Source organism: Carcharhinus amblyrhynchos, chromosome 28, assembly GCF_965287045.1.
Source record: "Carcharhinus amblyrhynchos chromosome 28, sCarAmb.v2.hapA, whole genome shotgun sequence".
Lineage (NCBI taxonomy): Eukaryota > Metazoa > Chordata > Chondrichthyes > Carcharhiniformes > Carcharhinidae > Carcharhinus > Carcharhinus amblyrhynchos.
The window spans coordinates 29,910,507-29,934,982 of record NC_137351.1 but is presented as its reverse complement, the minus strand read 5'-3'; the positions used below and the strand labels follow the sequence as shown (position 1 = coordinate 29,934,982).

At 45.7% G+C, this 24,476-nt stretch overlaps 1 protein-coding gene across 1 annotated transcript in view; it reads right to left on the bottom strand.

Moving 5' to 3' along the window:
• adamtsl3 (ADAMTS-like 3) overlaps nt 1-24,476 on the bottom strand; it is a 548,277-nt gene that overhangs the window by 151,702 nt on the left and 372,099 nt on the right. Inside the window, exons 10-12 of the mRNA XM_080214139.1 lie at nt 10,675-10,786; nt 8,554-8,692; nt 4,691-4,741 (exon numbers count right to left, since the gene is read on the bottom strand). Of these exons, the coding sequence (XP_080070265.1) occupies nt 4,691-4,741; nt 8,554-8,692; nt 10,675-10,786 (302 nt within the window). The remainder of the gene's footprint in view (nt 1-4,690; nt 4,742-8,553; nt 8,693-10,674; nt 10,787-24,476) is intronic.

The window sequence follows — 24,476 nt, the reverse complement described above, 5'->3', positions numbered from 1 at the left end:
AGTGGGGGGGGGGGGGGGGGCATGTTTCACAATGTCATGTGGAGGGGGGTAGGGCCTAACAACGCTGGCAAAGCCTGACTGCACTGAGATCGGGCGCCATCTTTAAAGGGCGCCTCAATTAGAGGAGAAAATAACCTCCTCACTCCCCCACCACAACCACCTCCCCCCTGCCCACATGCCCTCATGGTGGTCTCAGGGGCTCTCCTCTACCTCCAATTGGAGCTGGCATTCACCCGCTCCCCACCTGGCAATCGCAGCCACCAAAGCCACCCACCCCAGGAAACAGTTAATACCAGCATACGCCCCACCCCACCCCACTAAACAGTCAATGCTGGCACACCTCTATCCCCCAGGCAGTTCATGTTGGCATTCCCCCACTTCGTCCCGAAATTGAACCCCAAACAGCCAGCACCCCGGCTCCCCCCGCCTCCACCACCACGTATCAATGAATTCACCCCCTCCCCCAAATAAGGCTTCCACTGGGGTCTGCCCTAGCACAAGCTGGCACCATCAGGATGGCATTACCTGGTTGGCACGGTGCCAACCTAACATTGACAACTTCTGCCAGGGGGCACTGACTGGCCATGTCCCTGCTCCCCCGCCCCCAGGCAATTCTCAACTTCACACATCGGGGTGGAGAGGATCCACACAACAGGTTTGGACCTGGGTTAACCTATTGTAAATCATGCTGACACAGTGTGAAAATACATCTTGGGCTCCATATATGGTGAGGGAGTGGTTAATATTATGTTAATGCATTTCAATGTATTAAAGTCAGGTTCATGCTTGTTGGGACATGAATCGGATCACACTGGCAATGAGCGACAGTGAAAATACTTCCTGGTCTCTCTGGATTTTCAGTCTCTGTCACTCTTCCCGTGGGCAGCGAGTGCAAGCTCCAGATCACCCCCAGTGTTAATACATGGCTCATGCAAAAATGTGGCAAAAATAATTGCTTCATTTCCAGGCAATTGGAATTAACTTGAGTAAGAAATCTCCTGCGAATCCTAAAAACAACTCAATCCTCCTGATCCAGCAAGTTGGGATTCTTCCAAACCGCAAAAAATGCACAACGTAAAATTGCAATTCCAAGTCCACAATTTTCTGCTCAATACTTGGGAAAATTGACCAGAGTTTCAAGCTAATGCTGCTCCAAAATAGAACATACATCACCTAATACAGAGCTAATTGATTTAGCGCACCGTTCAGCAACCTTTTCCAATCCATTGTTCAAACCCTTGTTTAAACATTGTTGTAACAACCACAAAAAATGGCAGCACGGTGGCTCAGTGGTCAGCAGTGCTGCCTCACAGCGCCAGGGAAGCGGGTTCAATTCCAGCCTCCGATCACTGTCTGTGCGGAGTTTGCACTTTCTCCCCGTGTCTGCATGGGTTTCCTCCCACACTTCAAAGATGTGCAGGTTGGGTTGATTGGCTGTGCTAAATTGACCCGAGTATCAGGGAGATTAGCCGGGTAAATGTGCAGCGAAACGGGAATAGGGCCTGGGTGGGATGTGGTTGGCACAGACTCTATGGGCTGAATGTACTGTGGGGATACTATAATTCTAGGATTCTATAAAATTTCTATACAAAGTAGCACTGGACATTTCTTAAAGTTGTTCCATTGCTGAAGCTTCGACAAACGTGTATCAGAAATCCAGTTTATGGGCTTTCTGTTGCACTTACAGTGAGGGAGACGTTCATCTCTCCCTCACTGGAGAAGGGCGAGGGGTGGGTGAGTGAGGGAGACGGGGGCGGCACGGTAGCACAGTGGTTAGCACTGCTGCTTCACAGCTCCAGGGATCTGGGTTCGATTCCCGGTTCGGGTCCCTGTCTGTGTGGAGTTTGCACATTCTCCTCGTATCTGCGTGGGTTTCCTCCAGGTGCTCCGGTTTCCTCCCACAGTCCAAAGATGTGCGGGTTAGTTTGATTGGCCACGCTAAGAAACTGCCCCTTAGTGTCCTGGGATGAGTAGGTTAGAGGGATTAGCGGGTAAAATGTGCCGGGATGTGGGGGTGGGGCCTGGGTGGGATTGCGGTCAGTGCGGACTCGATGGGTCAAAAGGCCCCTTTCTGCACTGTAGGGTTCTATGATTCTATGATTCTATCTCCAATCAATTTCCTGGCCGGATTTAGATGAAAAGTTATACCCTCCAGAACCAAAGGGCAAATTCTGCCTGTAGATTACCATGGTGCCGAGATGTTGTTGTTGGTCTGAGCCAGGGGTGATGGCCTGGTGGTATTATCATTAGATCAGAAGCCCAGCTAATGTTCTGGGGACCCGGGTTCGAATCCCACCACAGCAGATAAGTGGAATTTGAATTGAAAAAAAATCCGGAATTACAAATCTACTGATGACCATGAAACTATTGTTGATACCATAAAAACCCAGCTGGTTCACTAATGCCCTTTAGGGAAGGAAATCTGCCATCTTTAACTGGTATGATCTATGTTTAACTCCAGGGCAACAGCGATGTGGTTGACTCTCAACTGCCCTCGGGGAATTAGGGATGGACCATAAATGCTGGGAAGCCAGCAATGCCCGTGTCTCACACATTGGAAATTGGCCACTCGGCCCATTTAGTTGTTCTAGTTCTTGGAAAGAGCTATCCAATTAGTCTGTACTTTCAAGGCTGGAAAAGAATTTTCCCTCCAGCTATTTATCTAATTCTCTTTTGAAGGTCACTTCTGAACCCGCTTACCTCACCCTTTCATTCAGATCACAACAACTCACTGCATAAAATCAAACCAACAGATTCCCCATATCACTGCTGGTTATCCTGCCAACTACGTTAAATCTGTATCCTCTGCCAATGGAGACAATTTCTCCTCATCCGACCATTCAAATTCCTTTATGATTTGAGCACCTCTGGTATAATAATTAAATATCCATAAATCCCAAATAGGCCATAATGCTTGCTGAATTCAGGTAAAGCACAATGATAGACTCACCACCAAGACCCTGATGTGATAAACAAATGTAGCAACGTGAATTATGATTGAAAAGATTGCATTTCAATGTAAACAGCAGGTTTACTACATTAATGCTTGAAACCGGAAGGTGGGCCTTGTGTGACCATCAGCAGTGCAGGATAGGAACTAAAATTGCTAAAGTGGTTAAGGACAGTGCAACAGAGACTATACAAGGGCAGTTTTAGGAACTGTACCGCAAGGGAGATGGAAGCAGTAATCAGGAAAATGATCAAGGGTGGAATTTTATCGTCCCATCACAACGGGGGGCAGGGCTGGAAAATGCAGCGAGCTGTTCAAAAGTTCATTGACTTTGGCGGGACTGGAAAATCCCACCGGCAGAAAGGGTCGTTCAATTCTGCACTAAGAAGCTGCCCTCTGGCGATGCCCCCGGCAGTGCCTCAGGGGGCAGTGACTAGACATAGCCCCCAGCCCCCGCAGGCACCTTTGCGCCCTGGCATGGTTATCATTGACTGGTTTTTGTTTTGACCAAAACGTCTCCAGGAGGATTGGGGATTTGGGGAGGTGGGGTGGGGGGGGGGGAGTACAGAATAAGTCATGTGCTGGCATTATGGTGTCAAGCCCATAATAGCATGACAATTTATTTAAACGTATGTAAAGCACCTCCACGTCCAGAATGGTTGCAATCATACCATCGGAGAGAACCAGGTCGGATCTCAAACTGAGCGCGCAAATCCAAATCTTGTTTTTGGCCACTTGCGAGATTTAGTGAGTGTTACGTGAGTCAGAGACTTCCACAGCACAGTAAGAGGCCCATCATTCTGATGGAGTTTAGTAGCAACTTAGCCACTTTATCCATGGCTGATTTGTGACCCAGTGAAACAAAAAAGAATGAACAAAGAATAGTACCGCAGAGGAACAGGCCCTTCGGCCCACCAAGTCTGTGCCAACACAGATGCCTCTCTAACCTAATACTTTCTTGCCTCTATGTGGTCCATATCCCTCTATTCCTTGTCTATTCATGTATCTATCCAGATGCTTCTTGAATATTACGATAGAATCTGCTTCCAACGCCTCCAGCAGCATGTTCCAGGCATCAACCATGCTCTGTGTGAAAAACCTACCCTTACATTCTTTTAAACACTCCACCTCTCACTTTCAACCCATGGCCCAAGTAATTGACCCTTCAACCTGGGAAGAAAACTGACTATCCAGAGGAGATAACTGGAAAAATTACTGATCTGATAGATTGTAGAACTAGAGGGCACAGCCTCAAAATAACAGAGAGGGGGGGTGCAGTTGAGATCAGAGCTGAGGAGGAACTTCTTCACTCAAAGGGTGGTGAGTCTCTGGAATTCTCTGCCCGTTGAAGTGATGGAGGCTACCTCGCTGAATATATTTAAGACACGGGTAGATAGGTTTCTGATAGACAAGGGAATTAAGGGTTATGGGGAGAAAGCGGGAAAGTGGAACTGATCCACTTCAGATCAGCCATGATCTTATTGAATGGCGGGGCAGGCTCGAAGGGCTAGATGGCCTACTCCTGCTCCTATTTCTTATGTTCTTAAGGTGTTAATAAATCAATAGCCAGAACTATATATTCTCTGATAAAAATGATATAATAACTTCTTATTCGTCTTGGATCTTCACGAAGCTAGTTCCGTAAATCGCTTGTTGCCAACTGCATAGTATTTATAGTGGCTGATAGACAGCAGCTGCATAATGAAATTAAGTCAGCGTACAGAATGGAGTTATACCTACCGAGGAAGTGGCTGAAAATGGTCATAAATTGCAAGTTGCTTGAAGCCGTCACTGCAGGAGGCAAACAGAGTTAATTTAGGTTAAAGACAGTACAATTCTAATATTTCTACACACATTTCAAGTTTCTAAAATAAATTTTGCAATGAAATGCAAAAGAATTGGCTTGGCAGAATGACAGTGTAAACTGTGAGGAATGTCCTATATCTGCTGTATCTGCTATATCTGCTATAGGGATTACGATTTAAAGGGCGAAAAGCTGCAGCATGCTATGGTGCAGAGGGGCCTGGGGGTCCTTGTGCACGAATCGCAAAAACCCAGTCTGCAGGTGCAGCAGGTGATCAAGAAGGCGAATGGAATGTTGGCCTTTATAGCGAGGGGGATAGAATATAAAAGCAGGGAGGTCTTGCTGCAACTGTACAGGGCACTGGTGAGGCCGCAGCTGGAGTACTGTGTGCAGTTTTGGTCGCCGCACTTACGCAAGGATATTTTGGCCTTGGAGGGAGTGCAGAGGAGGTTCACTAGGCTGATACCGGAGATGAGGGGGTTAAACTATTGAAGAGAGGCTGAATAGACTGGGTCTGTACTTGTTGGAGTTTAGAAGGCTGAGGGGGGATCTTATAGAGACATATAAGATAATGAAGGGGATGGATAGGGTAGAGGTAGAGAGATTCTTCCCGCTCAGAAAGGGCAGCAGGACTAGAGGGCACAGCCTCAAGATAAAGGGGGCGCGGTTTAGAATGGAGTTGAGGAGGAACTTCATCACTCAAAGGGTGGTGAATCTCTGGAATTCTCTGCCCATTGAAGTGGTGGAGGCTGCCTCGCTAAATATATTTAAGTCACGGGTAGATAGGTTTTTGACAGAAAAGGGAATTAAGGGTTATGGGGAGAAAGCGGGAATGTGGAACTGATCCACCTCAGATCAGCCATGATCTTATTGAATGGCGGGGCAGGCTCGAAGGGCTAGATGGCCTACTCCTGCTCCTATTTCTTATGTTCTTATGCTGTTAGTACCTGTGGTGTACATTATGGGTGGGATTTTCCACCCCCGCAGCACCCTCTCCCCGTCTCCAAATGGGATCCTCAGGTTTTGCCGTTGTCAATGGATTTCCCATTGCCGTGGAGATGCCGACATTGGACTGGGGTAAACACAATAAGAAGTCTCACAACACCAAGTTAAAGTCCAACAGGTCCAATTGGTATCAAAATCCAGTAGCTTTCAGAGCGCTGCTCCTTCATCAGGTGAGTGGGATTTCAGTTCACAAACAGGGCATTTAAAGACACAAATTCAATTTACAAAGTAATGGTTAGAATGTGAGTCTTTGTAGGGAATCAAGTCTTAAAGGTGCAGACAATGTGAGTGGAGAGAGAGAGTTAAGCACAGGTTAAAGAGATGTGTACTGCCTCCAGCCAGGATAGTTAATGAGATTTTGCAAGCCCAGGCAAGTCGTGGAGGTTTCTGTAACCCCCCCACGACTTGCCCTGACTTGCAAGATCTCACTGACTATCCTGGCTGGAGACAAATTCACACCTGTGTAATCTGAGCTTAACCCTCTCTCCCCTCACATTGTCTGTACCTTTAAGACTTGATTTTCTGTAAAGACTCGCATTCCAAACATTATTTTGTAAATTGAATTTGTGTCTTTAAATGCCCTGTTTGTGAACACAAGTTCCACTCACCTGATGATGGAGCAGCGCTCCGAAAGCTAGTGACTTCTGCTACCAAATAAACCCGTTGGACTTTAACCTGGTGTTGTGAGACTGCTTACTGTGTTTTCCCATTGCTGTCAGTGGGAAACTGGCAGCACGGTGGCACAGTGGTTAGCACTGCTGCCAGGGACCCAGGTTCAATTCCCAGCTTGGGTCACTGTCTGTGCAGAGCCTGCACGTTCTCCCTGTGTCTGTGTGGGTTTCCTCCAGGTGCTCTGGTTTCCATCCACAGTCTGAAAGGTGTGCTGGTTATTAACTATGCTAAATTCTCCCTCAGTGTACCCGAACAGGCGCCGGAGTGTAGCAACTAGGGGGATTTTCACAGTAACTGGTGTAGAGAGGATTTATGAGGTCGCTGCCAGTACTGAAATTATGACTGAAGAGTGGATAGGCTGGGACTGTTTCCCTTGGAACAGAGGGGACCGAGGGGAGATTTGATCGAGATGTTGTGAGGGGCCTGGATAGAATGGATGGGGAAGGGCCTATTAACCTAAGCAGAGAGGTCAGTGGTTAGGGAACATTGGTTTAAAGTGATTGGTAGAGGGCTTTTGAAGGGAGATGAGAAAACACTTTTCACCTAAAGGCTTAAGGAGTCTGTCTGAAAGGGTGGTAGAGACAGAAACTCTCATCACATTGAGGTGCTGTCTGGATGCCTCAAGATGCAGTGTAAGTGGACCAAATGCTGGAAAGTGGGGTGAAGCTGGATGGTTTAATTCTTCAACCAGTCAATCCAGAATGAGCCAAGTGGCCTCTTTCCACACTGCAAGCTTTCTATATATTACTTGCTTTTCATTGTGGGCGGGTGACAGGCATTAACTTGTACGAGAATAAAGAGGCACAGGGTGAAACTGCGGCTGTCGGGTTGCTTCTAGATCGTAACTCCGCAAATAAACGTGAATAAAAGTCTGTAAATGTTGACTCTAATTCCATTCTTCATCAGCTCGTTGACTGGAATTTAATAGGGGCCTTCAAAGGCTGACCTGCCTCACCCAGCCACATGCTTGTAAAGAGTTACCCTCCCTCTGCTGCCTGACATACCAACAGGGATCCCTACTCATTATCAACTGGCCTTCCCCTACACCAATGTGCAGGTCTCCAAGTTCAAGAGAGCTTCCGGCGTTACAGGCCCCCAGAAAACAAAGCAGATTGCTTCTGCTGCTTTTCTATCTCGAAGCTGACTCTTTTACTCTGTTGCTGTTTGCAGTGCTGTTAAAGAAGTAAAAAAGGTGTACAGGAGAGTCTTAGGATAAGGGGTAGCAAATTTAAAACAGAGTTGAGAAGAAACTACTTCTCCCAAAGAATTGTGAATCTGTGGAATTTGCTACACCAAAATGCAGTGGGTAGATGCTGGGATAGTGAGTAAACTTAAGGAGCAGTTAGACAGATTTTTAATTGGTAATGGGTTGAAGGCTAATGGGAGAAGGTAGGAAAATGGGGATGAGGAGCATATCAGCCTTGATCGAATGATAGAGTGGACTCGATAGGCCAAATGGCCTAATTCTGCTCCTATATCTTGTAAACTTATGAACTTATAAGTGGCTTGGCCGCAGTTGAAAGTGTAACTTCCCACTGTGAGTGACCTGACCTGGACCATTGCTATGTTGGCACTGGTTTAAGATGGCATTCGAGGAGGCTGGTATCAGCAGGGCACCCTCTTGTCTTTGCATTCCTAAACCTCAGCAGACTGACACAAAAGTTTTATATTGCGGTGAGACATTTTTAAAGGAGTCTGATTTAGTAGTTTATAAAATAGGCGCCAGTCTCCTGGGCTCTAAACTAAAATGATGCCATTATAAAAGCTAGCTTAGATCTGGAGAATTTTAATTTATTTTAAATCTCGTGTTCCTGCTCTATATCTCCGAGTTCGAAATGTACTTGCTCAGCATCTCTCCGACTTGCCCCATTGCCTGCATCCTAACCTCTCACATTTTAAACCGTCTCCAACAATCAGGGAATTAATTCTGTTGCCGGCAGGCAATAAAAGTCAGCACAGAGCAGAAATCATGAGGATCAAGTCCCGACACCAAGCTTTACTAGCTGTTAGCGTGGGCTCGGAGTCCACATTGCACAGAATCACAGGCCTGTCTTCCAGCTATCCGCACAGCTGGGGAATCTCTGCCCAGTCAGTGAATCCTGGCCATTTCTGAGCAACACACCTGGAAGGACAATCGTCCATGTTGCACTCTTGCAGCTTGGGCTTGGGCTTCTTATTTTCTGGATAGTAATTGCAGGAGTGCTCGGGAACAACACGACCAGAACGTATATCCACGCATTCCGCAGAGCTAAGCTGATAGCCTGAGAAGAGATGGAGGAAAAAGAAACATGGTGAACTTGACACTCGACAAGCACACTAGTTGCTGACTAAAGTTTGTGATACGCTCTTAAATAGAGCACCATTTACATATTCTAAGCTCGCCCCCTTTCCAGCCAACAGCCACCTTGGTGCTTGAGGCAGTCGAATTGTAAGGACAAAATAAAAGGATCTCAGGTTCTGGGACCAGATTCAGGGCAGCACGGTTAGCACTTAGCTAACCAGTGCTAAGCAAGTGGTTAGCACTGCTGCCTCACAGTGCCAGGAACTTGGGCTAATTCCGGCCTCCAGTCACTGTCGGTGTGAAGCTTGCACATTCTCCCCGTGTCTGCATGGGTTTCCTCCCATAGTCCAAAGATCATGGAATCATGATCTTTGCAGAAGGAGGCCATTCGTCCCATCGAGCCTGCACACACAACAATCCCACTCAGGCCCCTATCTCCATGTATTTACCCTGCTAATCCCTCTGACGCAAAGGGTCAATTTAGCACGGCCAATTAACCCAACCTGGACTGTGAGAGCACCCGGAGAAAACCTACGCAGGCGCGGGGAGACAGTCACCCAGGGCTGGAACTGTACCTAGATCTCTAGCGCTAACCACTGTGCCACCATGCCACGGAAAAATTGCCCCTTAGTGTCCCAAGATGTGCTGGTTAGGTGGATTGTTAAATGCATGGGGTTATGGGGATGGAGTAAGGGTCAGAGAGTCAGTACAAACTTGATGGGCCGAATGATCTCCTTTTGCACTGGAGTCGTTCTATGATTCAGCAGAAAGCTTCTAGAAACAATCAACTGAATACATCAGCTGTCAATCTCAGCTGCAATGGCAGAATATCAAAGGTACCCTGGTTACGAAAGGTACGTATGCCCGATTTCCCATCCCTGAGGTGGTCAGAAGACTGTGAAAATTCTCAACTACAACCCAAAGTAATTTTGATCTAACTTTCTGGGCTTGAAACTGGCTTCAAAAGAGAGTAAAATTAGCTGAGCTGTAAAACTAGTGTTGTTCCCAATGCTTTAGGCTTCCCGATAGACTGGTTAGATTAAAATTGCCAGCCAATATAACCTCTCCCTGTTGCCATGGTCAAAGAGACTGCAGACGTTTACTGTCAGTGCAGACATGAAATAGTACATCACCGTGGTCAAAGTATCAACTTTCAGGAGAAAAATGGCAAAAGTGGGGAAAGGTAGGACAAGGAGAGGCAATGATGTATTGGTATGATCACTGGACTTGCAATCCAGAGATCCAGGATAATGCTCTGGGGATCCCACCGTGCCAGATACTGAAATTTGAATTCAATAAAAGTCTGAAATTAAAAGACCATCACATCTTTGCCAATTGTCAAAAGAAATCCATCAGGTTCACTAATACCCTTTGGAATCATTGAATTCCTACAGTGCAGAAGGAGGCCATTCGCCCCATTGAGTCTGTACTGACCACAATCCCTGCCCAGACCCTGTTCCCGTAACCCCTCATATTTACCCTGCGAGTCCCCCTGACACTAAGGGTCAATTTAGCACGGCCAATCCACCTAACCCACACATCTCTGGGGAGGAAAATGGAGCACCCACAGGAATCCCACACAGATACGGGAGAATCTGCAACCTCCACACAGACAGTGACCCGAATTGAACCTGGGTCCCTGGCGCTGTGAGGTAGCTGCGCTAACCACTACGCCACCGTGCCATCCTTTAGGGAAGGAAACCTGCCATCCTTACCCAGTCTGCCACTCCAGAGACACAGCAATGTGGCTGACTCTCAACTGCTCTCTGAAATGGCCTAGCAAGCCACTCAGTTCAAGGGCAATTAGGCCCCGACAGCGATGCTGAACAAATAACAAACAAAAAAAAGCAGCAATTTTTCAGACACAGGCATGCTGATACTTAATATTTAAATTTTCAGGTTAGACTCCATTTACACACAGGAAAGTCAAAATATTAAAGGGCTCCTGGAGTGATTTGTTACCTCCACCACACGTTGCAGTGCATGGATAGAAATCGGTCTCTCTCCACTGGTGGCTGATTGGTTGATAGAACATAAATTGGACTATACTGTCCCTCGATGAGACATACCTGGTCTGTAACAATCAAAAGAGGAAGAGAACATTAATTAATGACACTCACCCATTCAAAATGTACCATAGAGAGCCTTAGATTAGCAAAGAATACTTGAAAATTATTCAACCCGAGTGAGTGGGTTGGAAGGATATGGGACAAGTGCAGGAATTTGGCCTTAAAAGAGGCCAAGTTCTTGCACTTGTCCCATATCCCTCCAAACTACTCACTCAGATGAATAATTTGGAACTTGGGATGAGCGCCCCTTAGTGGTAAATTAGTGTCAGTGCAGACTTGTTGGGCCGAATGGCCTTTTCTGACACTGTAGAGGAGTTTGTATGCAATGCTACTTGGCTGCTGCGCTTGCACTGGTTTTTCTTTCAGCGCATTTCACCCAAAATGGGACAACCCAGCGCAAAAGATCAACAAATTTCAAACACAATTACGTGCTGTGTCGTTATTTTTTGTGAGGCTGCCAGAGAGGTTTAAACGATTACGCCTTGCCAGTTTTCAACAAATAAGTTGCAGAAGTAATAAATGGCATGGTCTTTAACCCACGCCAGGAAAGATGCGACAGAGCTTCTGCCCACTGTCTCGTCCTTGACAACGTTATGACCCATTTCCCCACACAGGGTCATTGGTTGTGCATCCTGCCCAATGAGAGGGGCCCTGCCATTGCCATGGGCTGGGCAGTGGATCAGCCTGTGCCTTATGGTCTTATTGGGGATGAGAGGGGAGAGTGGAGCTCAGGGTTATCACATCAGGTCAGTTATATTCTCGTTGCACGGTGGAGCAGACTCGATGGGCCGAATGGCCCACCTGCATTCCTAAGTCTTATTGTTTTTATGAGAGGTGAGACCATTTTAAGTGGATGGAAAAACCCGGATGATCGAAGATGAGCTTAGCAGTTTTAGGCGTTGGACATAAATGGGGCCTAACAAGGTTAAAGATCTGAGAATCTTTTGGAAGGAAGTAATGACAAACAATGGATTCTCCCCTCAGGAAAGAGACATCAGATGGTGTTCCACTCTTGTCCCAGGTAACACTGCCACCTTTCTTCTGGTGTTCTCGGGGGTGGGGTTAGTGGTGGGGAAGGGGGGGGTAGGATACACCAATTGAAGGCAGGAAATGGGGTCACTTATCCCACTCCAGCTCCTATAACTATAGAACATTACAGCACAGAAACAGGCCCTTTGGCCCTTCTTGTCTGTGCCGAACCATTTTTCTGCCTAGTCCCACTCACCTTCACCTGGACCATATCCCTCCACACCCCTCTCATCCATGAACCTGTCCAAGATTTTCTTAAATGTTAAAAGGGAGCCCACATTTACCACTTCATCCGGCAGCTCATTCCACACTCCCACCACTCTCTGTGTGAAGAAACCCCCCCTCCCTAATATTCCCTTTAAACTTTTCCCCCTTCACCCTTAACCCATATCCTCTAGTTTTTTTCTCCCCTAGCCTCAGTGGAAAAAGCCTGCTTGCGTTCACTCTATCTATACCCATCATAATTTTATACACCTCCATCAAATCTCCCCTCATTTTCCTACACTCCAGGGAATAAAGTCCTAACCTATTCAACCTTTCTCTGTAACTCAGTTTCTCAAGTCCTGGCAACATTCTTGTAAACCTTCTGTATACTCTTTCAACCTTATTAATATCCTTCCTATAATTAGGTGACCAAAACTGTACACAATACTCTAAATTCGGCCTCACCAATGTCTTATACAACCTTACCATAATATTCCAACTCTTATACTCAATATTTTGATTCATAAAGGCCAATGTACCAAAAGCACTCTTTACGACCCAATCTATCTGTGACGCCACTTTTAGGAATTATGTACCTGTATTCCCAGATCCCTCTGTTTTACTACACTCTTCAGTGTCCTACCTTTTACCTAGTAAGTTCTCCTTGGTTTGTCCTTCCAAAGTGCGATACCTCACACTTGTCTGCATCAAACTCCATCTGCCACTTTTCGGTGCATTTTTCTAGCTGGTCCAAATCCCTCTGCAAGCTTTGGAAACCTTCCTCACTGTCCACTACATCTCCAATCTTTGTATCATCAGTAAATTTGCTGATCCAGTTTACCACATTATCATCCAGATCATTGATTATAGATGACAAACAACAATGGACCCAACACCGATCCCTGTGGCACTCCACTAGTCACAGGCCTCCACTTAGAGAAGCAATCCTCCACTACCACTCTCTGGCTTCTTCCATTGAGCCAATGTCTAATCCAATTCACTACCTTTCCATGTATACCTAGCGACTGAACCTTCCTAACTAACTTCCCATGCGGACCTTGTCAAAGACCTTACTGAAGTCCATGTAGACAACATCCACTGCCTTCCCTTCATCCAGTTTCCTGGTAACCTCCTCAAAAAACTCCAACAGACTGGTTAAAGGCACGCACAAAGCCATGTTGACTCTCCCTAATAAGTACCTGTCCATCCAAGTATTTGTAAATCTTATCTCTCAGTACCCCTTCCAAAAATTTACCTACTATTGACGTCAAACTTACCGGCCTATAATTTCCTGGATTACTTTTTGAGTCTTTTTTAAACAACGAAACAACATGGGCTACCTTCTAATCAGCCGGCACCTCACCAGTGGATACTGACACTTTAAATCTATCTGCCAGGGACCCTGCAATTTCCTACTGCAATTTCCTCACGGTGGATTGGGAAGAGATGCCTACCTAGGATGAGAAATAGAGACCGAAAGAGGAACATCAGACTTCCCTGATTTTCCTCCATCATTCTAACCCACTTCAGGCAGGATAATGCAGGAAATTCCAACCCAATGAGTCATCAGCTTTCCTACTGAGTTCAACCATATCCTGCAGTCACTTACGTACTCATATTTCTCACTTCTTTTGATACTGGAGCTAAAAACTGCAGTCAGCCCAAAGTATTAAGCAACAGTTATTAGCAAGAGCAGCAAACAGGATTGGGTGCCTGCCTGTTATAAATTATTATTCTTTAGCATCCAGATTGAGGAGGGCAGTACGCAGGGCACAGCCTGAAAAGTTATCGGGCAGAAACTTTCTCCTGGATTTCGGCAAAAAGGTCAAACGAGGGTCAGAAGCCCAAAGTGTGGGGAAAAGTCACCCGATTTTCCCTGAATTAGCCAATTAGTGAAGGGTGGTCGGGCCAGCCAACTGGAGGCCTTTTCAGGTCAATAAGAAAAGGGTGTCTCAAGTTAGAGATACATTCTCTTCACTTTTTTTTATTCAGTCACGGGATTGGGCATCGCTGCCCAGGTCAGTGCTCTTCCCCATCCCTAACTGCCCTTTGGGAGAGCGGTGGTGAGCCGCCCTCTTGAACCACTGTGCTCTCTGAGGTGTAGGTACACCCACAGTGCTGTTAGGGATCTGACCCAGCCACAGTGAAGGAACGATGATAATGTTTCCAAGTGATGGAGTCATAGAGATAAATAGCACAGAAAAAGGTATTTCCACCCGTCTGGTCAAAGGCAATTCCATTTCTAATCTAAATCTAGTCCCATTTTCCAGCACTGGCCCATAGCCTTGTGCGCCTCGGCACCACAAGTACACATTTAAATACTTTCTAAATGTTATGAGGGTCTCTGTCTCCACCACCCTTTCAGGCAGTGAGTTCCAGAGCCCCATCACCCTTTGGGTGAAAAGGTCACATCCTCTCTAAACCTCTGGCCCCCTGACCTTAAATCTATGACCACCCTTTAATATTGTTTGCCAAATAAATTATTGGGACATCTATGGGTCCCTTCACCAAAGGAGTAGTCTCTTCCTCTTTATCTACATCCTTCATAATTTTATACATCTCAATCATGTCCCCCTCAGTCTCCTCTGCTCCAAGGAAAACAACCCCCGTCTACCCAATCTTTCTTCATAACTACAACTCTTTAACCTAGGCAACATCCTAGTAAATCTCATTTGCACCCCTTCCCGTGCTATTACATCCCTCCTATAATGTGAATCCCAGAAAGGCACACAATACTCTAGCTGCGGCCTAACCAATGATTTTGTACAGTTCCAGCATAACCTCCCTGCTCTGAAACTCAATGGGCACAATCTTACTGGCTTGTTGTGGTGAATGATGAGTGTGGTGAGCCAGGAAGGTTATGGATGGAGTTGCCTCTGAGCACCTGTTCCCTGATATCTATAGAGACTTGGAGGCTGCCTGGATAATTCCAGTCGGCCTCTGACATTAAGCCTGAAATTGGCCTTTAATGAACCTCAATTGGCCACTCACCATTTGTGGAAAAGTAGGATCCCCTTCTCCCAAATCACCTCAAACCAACATGTTGGCTACTGGCACAGAACTCGGCACCCATGTGCTGCTATGGCCACCCCCCCAATCAGGATGGAAAAGTTCCACCGGTTGTCTTTTTGAGTTGCCTATGGCACAGATTTTGGTAGAATTTACACTGTCGACCTCCTAAAAACCTGCCCATAAATATCAACCAATCGTCTTTTTGCAGATTCTCCTTTCTCGTTGGTTAGATTTTGGTGACAAGGGGCCTGAAACAGTGATGTGTCCAAGTAGGGTAAGCAGCCAATTATATTGAAGCATTCCCACTAGACAGCAAGCCAAGAAGTGAGATGCACTGAGCACCCTCCACCTTTAGTATTGTTTGACAGAGAACAAAATAAATTATTGGGACGTGCGCACGTGATGGACACTGAAATATCATGAACTTTAACACACAAAAATTGTGGATGTTTGTTATAATCTGATGACAGAAACCTGGCATTCCACAAATATAAAACCAAATGTTCAAGACTTAAGGAGATTTTTCATCAGTAATTAGGAACTTATGTCGGGATTTTCTGGACCCCTCGTGGCAAGTTTTCCAACAGCCTAGGCGGGTTCTCATTGGCTGATGGGTTTCCCAGCACATCGACGCCAAGCTGTGGAAAACGCCATTGTGTTCGGAGGGTCTGGAAAATTCTGCTGCTGATCAACAGCAGGCTGCCTTCACTACCGGAGAACACACCATGTGGGGAGGACCAGAGAATCCCAGTCTCAGTCTGCCATTTAAATCTCGCTCAGCAGTGTGTAACTTTTCCAAGGTTTGGCAAATGCCGCGAGAGGGGCAAGTTTTCACACTTCAGTGGTTTCTAATTGATTGCTGTCTGTGGAGATTCAACAGTACACCCTACAGAGCCAAATCACGGAGAACAACTGTGGGATTGACATGTTTAACAGCACATGTATGGGGTTCAGAATTCAGTGGAATTACAACAGTGAACGCTGGCCATTTCATTGCCATTACTATTGATTAACCAAAGAATAAAGAACAGTACAGCACAAGAACAGGCCCTTCGGCCCTCCACGCCTGTTCTATCATGATGCCTGCCTAAGCTAAAACTGTATGCACTTATCCTTCCATGCCCATCCTATTCATACATTCTCTAGATGCTTCTTAAATGCTGCTGTTGTATCTGCACCCAACACCTCCTCGGGCAGCGGGTTCCAGACATTTGTGTAAAAAATCTCCTCTAAACTTTTCCCCATGCACCTTAAAACCTATGTCCCCTAGTACTTGACTTTTCTACCCTAGGAAAGAGCATCTGATTATCCACTCTGTCCGTACCTCTCGTAATCTTTTAAACCTCTATCAGGTCACCCCTCAACCTCCATCAATCCAGTGAGAACAAGCCGAGATTATCCACTCTCTCCTCATAGCTAATATCCCCCAGACTAGGCAACAGCCTGGTAAACTTCTTCTGCGCTCAGTCTTGGTCCATTGATGTTTTGAGCTGCCCATGTGAGGGACGGCACGGTAACACAGTGGTTAGCACTGCTGCTTCACAGCTCCAGGGTCCTGGGTTCGATTCCCGGCTCGGGTCACTGTCTGTGTGGAGTTTGCATGTTCTCCTCATGTCTGTCCGGGTTTCCGCTGGGTACTCTGGTTTCCTCCCACAGTCCAAAGATGTGCAGGTTAGGTTGATTGGCCACGTTAAGAAATTGCCCCTTAGTGTCCAGGGATGCGTAGGTTAGAGGGATTAGAGGGTATCTTATGGCGGGGGGGTAGGGCTTGGGTGGGATTGTGTTCAGTGCAGACTCGATGGGCCGAAGGGCCTCTTTCTGCGCTGTAGGGTTCTATGATTCTATGAGTAATCTCATTGCTACACAATGAATAGGTGTTACAGCTCATACACAAAACTAAAACACAGTCGAAGCGGGAAACTGGAAATAAAAACTGAAAACGCTGGAAGAATTCCCCTGGTCACGCTTTGATCTGTTTCCCTCCACAGATGCTACCTGACATGCCGAGTCTTTCCAGCACTTCCTGTTTTTATTACGTTCAGGCATGCTTTCCACGTGTTGGGGTCAGAAGCTTTAGAGTCAATCCATTTTTTGCAGACAGCGGTCAGGATTCTCTGATTTTGCCTGCAGTTACGATTATCCAGTCCCGCTGTTGCGGACGGAGATTTGGCTCAGCGCCAAATTCTCCATTCTTGCTGGGGTGTGCGAGTCCGGAAAATTCCAGCTGGTGTGCTCGTAGAAGATAAAAATTGATCTTGGTCACGTGATGGAACAGAATAGCATAAAGACGAGCAGAGAAAGTAGGTGAGGGATATCAATGGCACCAGTTTGTGAGGTGATCCATTGTGTTTGCTGATCCAAGGACGGCACAGTCTCCGGAGGATCAGGATGCAGTTACATGCCATTTGTGTCGAGTAGGCTTGCAGCCAACTTTAAATATCACTGCCAATTGCTGTCCATGTGACTGACTTGATATTTTCAAGCTTCCAGCTCCTTCCAAGTAAGAGCATGGAACATCAGCAAAATTAACCGGTTTGCGGTCCAAGTGTGTACGGAACAGTTGACTAATGTGTTCCCAATGAACTGCAGTGGAACCATAACACGGCTGTCCAATTTCATGTGACTGCGAAATTTCCAAAATATACAGAGGGTGATTGATGCTTCATAGAATCACTGAATCCCTGCAGTGCAGAAGGAGGCCACTCAGCCCATCGAGCCTGCAGTGACGACAATTCCACTCAGGCTCTATCCCCGTAACCCCACGTATCTACACTGCTAATCCTGCTGACACTAAGGGGCAATGTAGCATTGATAACCAGCACATCTTTGGAGTGTGGGAGGAAACTGGAGGAAAGCCACAAGTGTCTGGGCTGCTAAACGTGATACAATGGGTTGTACGAATGGTTTGTGTTTCGGCTCCACCCTGTGACCAGAGTCCCTGTGAGTGGTATATTTTACACTCCCCTCCTGTGCTGGCTGGGAGGTGTTGGGCTGTTGGGATGGGCTTGGAGGCGATGGATGGGAATGGAACAAAATCAGCTGGGATGGTGAGAAAGCCTGACAGCCTCTCTATGGGCTGATGCCCCTCCAGATTGGGTACACTATGGCCCATGGATGACGGTCGCAGGAGCACACAGACCACCTGTGCAGGAAGATGCCCTCACAAGTGGGCACCTCCCCCTCTGATTTGATTTATTATTGTCATACGTATTAGCAGAAATGAAAACTATTGTTTCTTGCGCGCTATATGGACAAAGCATACAGTTAATAGAGAAGGAAAGGAGAGTGTGTAGAATGTAGTGTTACAGTCATAGCTAGGAAATAGAGAAAGGTCAACTTAGTGCAAGGTAGGTCCATTCCTGCCCCCCCCCCCCCCACTCCTCACAGAGTATGTGTGGTATTAATGTGCAGGTGGGCAACATTGAGGAAGTAGCAGCGATTTCCAGACTTTTGTGATAACCTTGTGGGCAAATTATTCTTTTAAATGTAAACTCAATGATTTACAGACCAAATTAAAAACATTGATGAAGGGACAGACTGCATTCTGACGACAAATTTGCTGACGTTACGAGGATAGACAAACGAAACCGAGTTGTGAGGAGGATACAAAGATTCAAATACGGGATATGGATTGTATTATGGATAGTCTAAGTGGGTGGGAAAAATTTGGCAGATGGAGTACAATGTGGGAAAATGTGAGTTATCCACTTTGTTAGGATGAACAGAAAAACAAAGTATTATTTAAATGGAGCGAGACTGCAGAAATGCTGTGGAACAAAGCGACCTGGATGCCTGAGTAAAAAAAAAATCACAAGAAACAATTAGGAATGCAATGGAATATTGGCCCTTACTGCAAATTGGATGGAGTATAAAAGCACGGTGGCACAGCTGTTATCACTGCTGCCTCACAGTACCAGGGGCACGGTTCCATTCTAGCCTTGGGTCACTGCCATGTAGGGTTTGCACATTCTCTCCAAGTCTGCGGGGGGGTTTCCTCCATCTGCTCTGGTTTCCTCCCACACTCCAAAGACCTGAAGGCAAGGTTGATTGGCTATGCTAGACTGACCATTAGTGTCAGGGGAAATGGTAGCATAAATACGTGGAGTTACAGGGATAGGGCATGGGTGGGATTGTTGTCAGCACGGTCTCTGTGAATGGGGTGAATGTCAGTGCACAGTCTGCACGTTCTCCCTGTCTCTGCGTGGGTTTCCTCCGGGGGCTCACAGTCCTAAAGACGTGCCGGTTAGGTGGATTGGCCTTGCTAAATTTTCCCTCAGTGTGCCCGAACAGGAGGGTGGCAACTAGGGGATTTTCACAGTAATTTCATTACAGAGTTAATGTAAGCTGACTTGTGACACTAACAAATAAAATAAATGACCGCCTTCTGCACTGTGGGGATTCCATGAAATTGCGTTACAATTGTAACATGGTGAGGGGGGGGGGGGGGAGGTTTTACTCAGATATCAGAGGAACGTATTTTACACAGAGGGTGGTGGGGGCCTGGAATGTGCTGCCAAGCAGGGTGGTGGAGGCAGACACGATGGGATCGTTTAAGATTTATCTGGATAGTCACATGAGCAGACTGGGAATGGAGGGACGCAGAAGAATGGTCTAGTTGGACGAAATGAGCGGTGCAGGCTTGGAGGGCCGAAGGGCCTGTTTCCTGTGCTGTACTGTTCTTTGTACAGACTCAGAGCACTGAGCACCATCTTTGTCCCTTTGTTTAAGGAAGGATATACTTGCGTTGGATGCAAATCAGGGACAGTTCCGCAGGCTGATTTTGGGCTTAAGGGGTTGGAAGATATTGAACGCGGTTAAGAGGGTAGAGGCTGAGAGGACAGTCCCCCATTATGAGGGGGATCTGGAACTAGGCGGCACAGTTTCAGGATAAGACGGAGGGGAGGAGGAATTTCTTCTCCCAGAGGGCCATTCGTGTTTGGAAATCAGAGAGCAGTGGGACGTTGAATATATTCAAGACTCAGTCAGATTTTTGATTTGCAGGAGAGTCAGGGCTTAATGTGGGGAACCAGGTAGGAGGGCGAACAGAGGTGACAAGAAAGTAGAATTGAAGCCACAATCACATTAGCCAGGAGTTTAGTGAACAATGGAGTAGGCTCGAGGGGCCAAACAGCCTTGTCCTGCTCCTACTTCTTATGTTCTTGTGTTACATAATACCATAAATCATAAGACTAAACAATACAGAATTTTACTGTATGGAAATTGTGCAACAGCCAACCCATTCTTCTTTGCATTTTTACGTTTAACTCATACCTAACCGATTGATTTGAGCAAGTCAATAAATTCCGACCCAGCCTCCGGTATTCAATTTAGAATCACATTCCTTCCATCTCATTCTCTCTTCAGACTGGAGTTTCACACGAGGGGTGTCGTTCTCTTGATTTCCAACATGCTGTCTCTCACCTCCGCACACAAACTTCAATCCGGAGTTCAACCTGAAGCTTTCCTCCTCGATGTATATTTACATCATGGCAGATGTACGTGTTAACTTCTATTTAATTCCACTCTGCAACATGGCTTGATTTATACTTGGTGAAGGGGAGATTGATATTGTCAGGAGAGTTAATGCAAAGTTGTAAGTTTAGATGCCAATTGAAAAACAGGAATGAAAGTTTACTGGAACTTACTCATGCAGAACTGTCCTGGTATTGCTGCTAATGCAATTTCCTACTGGTGTTATGTTCCCAAATGTAAGCACAGGATATTTGTAACGATGGTTTTATGGTTGAATTCTGGTGCAGGTTCCTTGTTTTTATTACTTAAGTAACGATAATGATTGCTGTATTCACTTAAATCTGAAGACGGTGCAGAATATTAAGCGGGGAGGGTGGGGACAAAGGCAACAAAACCCAGTTTAACATGTGAAAGCCTCTCGCTAGTTGGATGATGTCTGTAGGATTGTACAGAATTTACAAAACACTTCAGAAGAAAAATGGTGACTAAATAGTTTGATTAGTTTTCTGATACACAATGCTCTAACTGTCTGTGCAACAGATGGAAATGTTAACTGTTTGATTTTCCAGCCAAGTGGTACTTGTTCCCACCTTAACAAACTAGATTTCACGCAGTCAACATTGTTTAACAGATAATGGTTGGAGAACTTGGCCTTTCTTCTTACAGCCAATAATTCTTTCTTTTGTTTTATTTGGCTATGCTGACCTCTGTGTTATGACAAAGTATAATACGCTATGGATAAACCTTTCTTCATTTATATCACAGTTAGGGACAAGAGGGGGATTAAAACAGCCCTGAATTTCCTCTCACAACCCATTCGTAATCAGAAGCATGTTTTTGATTTTTATTTGATGTCCTCCTTTATATACTGTCATTTATCACTCCATTTGTTTTTATGTCCTTGTGATGCCCCAGTCTCATGCTTGGTTTGTTTTGTGTAGCACTGAATCATAGAGTGATAGAGGTTTACAGCATGGAAACAGGCCCTTCAGCCCAACTTGTCCACGCCGCCCAGTTTTTAATCATTAAGTCAACCTCAATTGCTCCATTTGGCCCATATCTCTCTATCTTACCCACGTAACTGATTAAATGCTTTATAAAAGACAAAATTATACCTGCCTCTACTATCTCCTCTGGCAGCTTGTTCCAGATACCCTGTGGGGGAAAAAAATTGTCCCCTAGGCCATTTTGTATCTCTTCACTCTCACCTTAAGTCTGCCCTCTCGTTTTAGGCCTCCCTCCCTTTGGGAAAATATGACTATCTACCTTATCTATGCCCCTTATTATTTTACAGGCCTCAAAACATTAAGTCACGGGTAGATAGGTTTCTGATAGACAGGGGAATTAAGGGTTATGGGGAGAGAGCGGGAAAGTGGAACTGATCCACTTCAGATCGGCCATGATCTTGTTGAATGGCGGGGCAGGCTCGAAGGGCTAGATGGCCTACTCCTGCTCCTATTTCTTATGTTCTTATGTATCCCTAAGTCTCCTACGCTCCAGGGAAAAAAGTCTCAGTCTATCCAGCCTCTCCTTATAACTTAAACCATCAAGTCTAGGTAGCATCCCAGTAAATCCTTTCTGCACTCTTTTTAGTTTAATAATATCCTCTGTATAATAGGGTGACCAGAAATGTACACAGTATTCCAAGTGTGGCCATACCAACGTCTTGTTACAACTTTAACATGATCATTTATTTTGTTACCTTTCCTATTGTCAATGTGATAGTGTCATTTAGCATGTTGTTGAAGAATTGTTTCAACTCTGTTTTCCTTTTGCTAACTATTGGTTTTGAATTCACCAATATCAAAGGAAGAACCTTCCGGTAAACAATAGCTTTCAAATTCACCTTGTGGGAGTTCTGTTGGAAATTGCAAGTGGCGTCCAAACTGATAAGATGGAAAAGACAAGGTTGGATGAAGAGAGTCTGAAGATAGGATTTATTTTGTGGTTAAGTCCAAAGAGATATAGCAAACCAATGTACAAGAATGAAACTTCCTGCAATCAGCATTGTGAGGAAATTCAAACCAAGACATTGGAGACAGAGTCTCAGTTTGACACTTGTTCAAAATCTTTTGTTTGATTTCTGAGTTAGAATCAGCATAAAATATATCAGTTTTAAAGTTTATTTATTAGCGTCACAAGTCAGCTTACATTAACACTGCAATGAAGTTACTGTGAAAATCCCCTAGTCGCCACACTCCTGTTTGGGTACACTGAGGGAGGATTTATCATGGCCAATGCACCTAACCCGCAAGTCTTTCGGGCTGAGAGGGGAAACCGGAGCATCCGGAAGAAACCCACGCAGACACGGGGAGAATGTGCAGACTCTGCACAGTGACCTAAGCTGGGTCCCTGATGCTGTGCGACAGCAGGGCTAACCATTGTGCCACCGAGCCGCCATTAGGGATTTTTAAAATTATGTTAATCAACATCAAAGATTCTTCATTAAAATGTGACGGAGGGGTATGGTAGTTGGACAGTTCGATGACCGACCTTTACCCTGACCATTCGTATAATGCAGATTTGTGCTGATGAAGTGATGATCTGATCTGTGGTTCCCCGGGCCTTGGAAAAGTACCACTTTTCTTAGCCATGAAAATTATGTCACACAGCCCTGCGGATTCCTGCTGCTAAGTTACATGAGGACTAATATTGACTTTATTCCCAATTTTTCCCATTAATTATGCCTGCTGCCTAAAGGGCCAGGCATTGTTACAACCTAATCCTATTTCACGCACAAAAGCTGAAATCAAATATCTTAAGCAGCGGTATTGCAATGTTTTGTCTTCAGTTCAAGATTGTGAATGTTGTTACTGTATTTTGTGGCGGATAAATTATCCATGTGTATATAGCACCGACATGGTGGAGGCAACTGAAAATGCCGCAGGGATTTCTGTCTATTTAAATCTATATTTACGCAGAAGGAAATTGCAGAATGGCTTGGCATCAAACCTGTAAAAATAGCCAAACTGATCTGAAACATGATCAAAGTCCTTCATCAGCTGAATAATAGTGACTTAGTTCATGTGGCCTTTTAAAGATGGCCCCTTCAAAACCTCGCCTACTTTACAAGCCTCCCCCTTTATCTCCTTGTCAATTCTCCCCCATTCAGAGGTGGTGATAGAGGCAGGCGCAATTAAAGTTTATTTATTACTGTCAAAAGTAGGCTCACATTAACACTGCAACAAAGTTACTGTGAAGATCCTCTCGTTGCCACACTCCAGCCCCTGTTCGGGGGCAGTGAGGGAGAAATTAGCATGGCCAATTCGCCGAACAAGCGTGTCTTTTGGACTGTGGGAAGAAACCCAACATTAACATTACAACATTTAAAAGACATTTGGACAGGTACATGGATGGGAGAATTATAGAGAGACACGGGCCAAACACAGATAAATGGGACTAGTTCAGTTTAGGAAACCTGGTCAGCATGGGTCAGTTGGGCCAAAGGGCCTGTTTCCATGCTGAATATTCTCCAACCCTTCAATTCTGGAATGATCCAATCCCCTATTAATAATTGGTGACTTTCTTTGGAATTTGATTTCATGCAGTCACAGGGGGGCATTAGCATCTTTTTAAAGATAACTTCCAAACACAGATGTATCCAGGAGGTTGCTTTTGGCAAGGTTCACAACTATGCTAACTTTAGAACATAAGAACATAACAACATAAGAAATAGGAGCAGGAGTAGGCCATCCGGCCCTTCGAGCCTGCCCCGCCATTCAATAAAATCATGGCTGATCTGTCGTGGCTCAGTTCCACTTTCCCGCCCTCTCCCCATAACCCTTAATCCCCTCGCCTATCAAAAACCCACCAACCCGCGTCTTAAAAATATTTAGCGAGGCAGCCTCCACCACCTCAACGGGCAGAGAATTCCAGAGATTCACCACCCTTTGAGTGAAGAAGTTCTTCCTCAACTCCGTTCTAAACCGCCCCCCCCTTTATCTTGAGGCTGTGCCCCCTAGTCCTACTGTCCTTTCT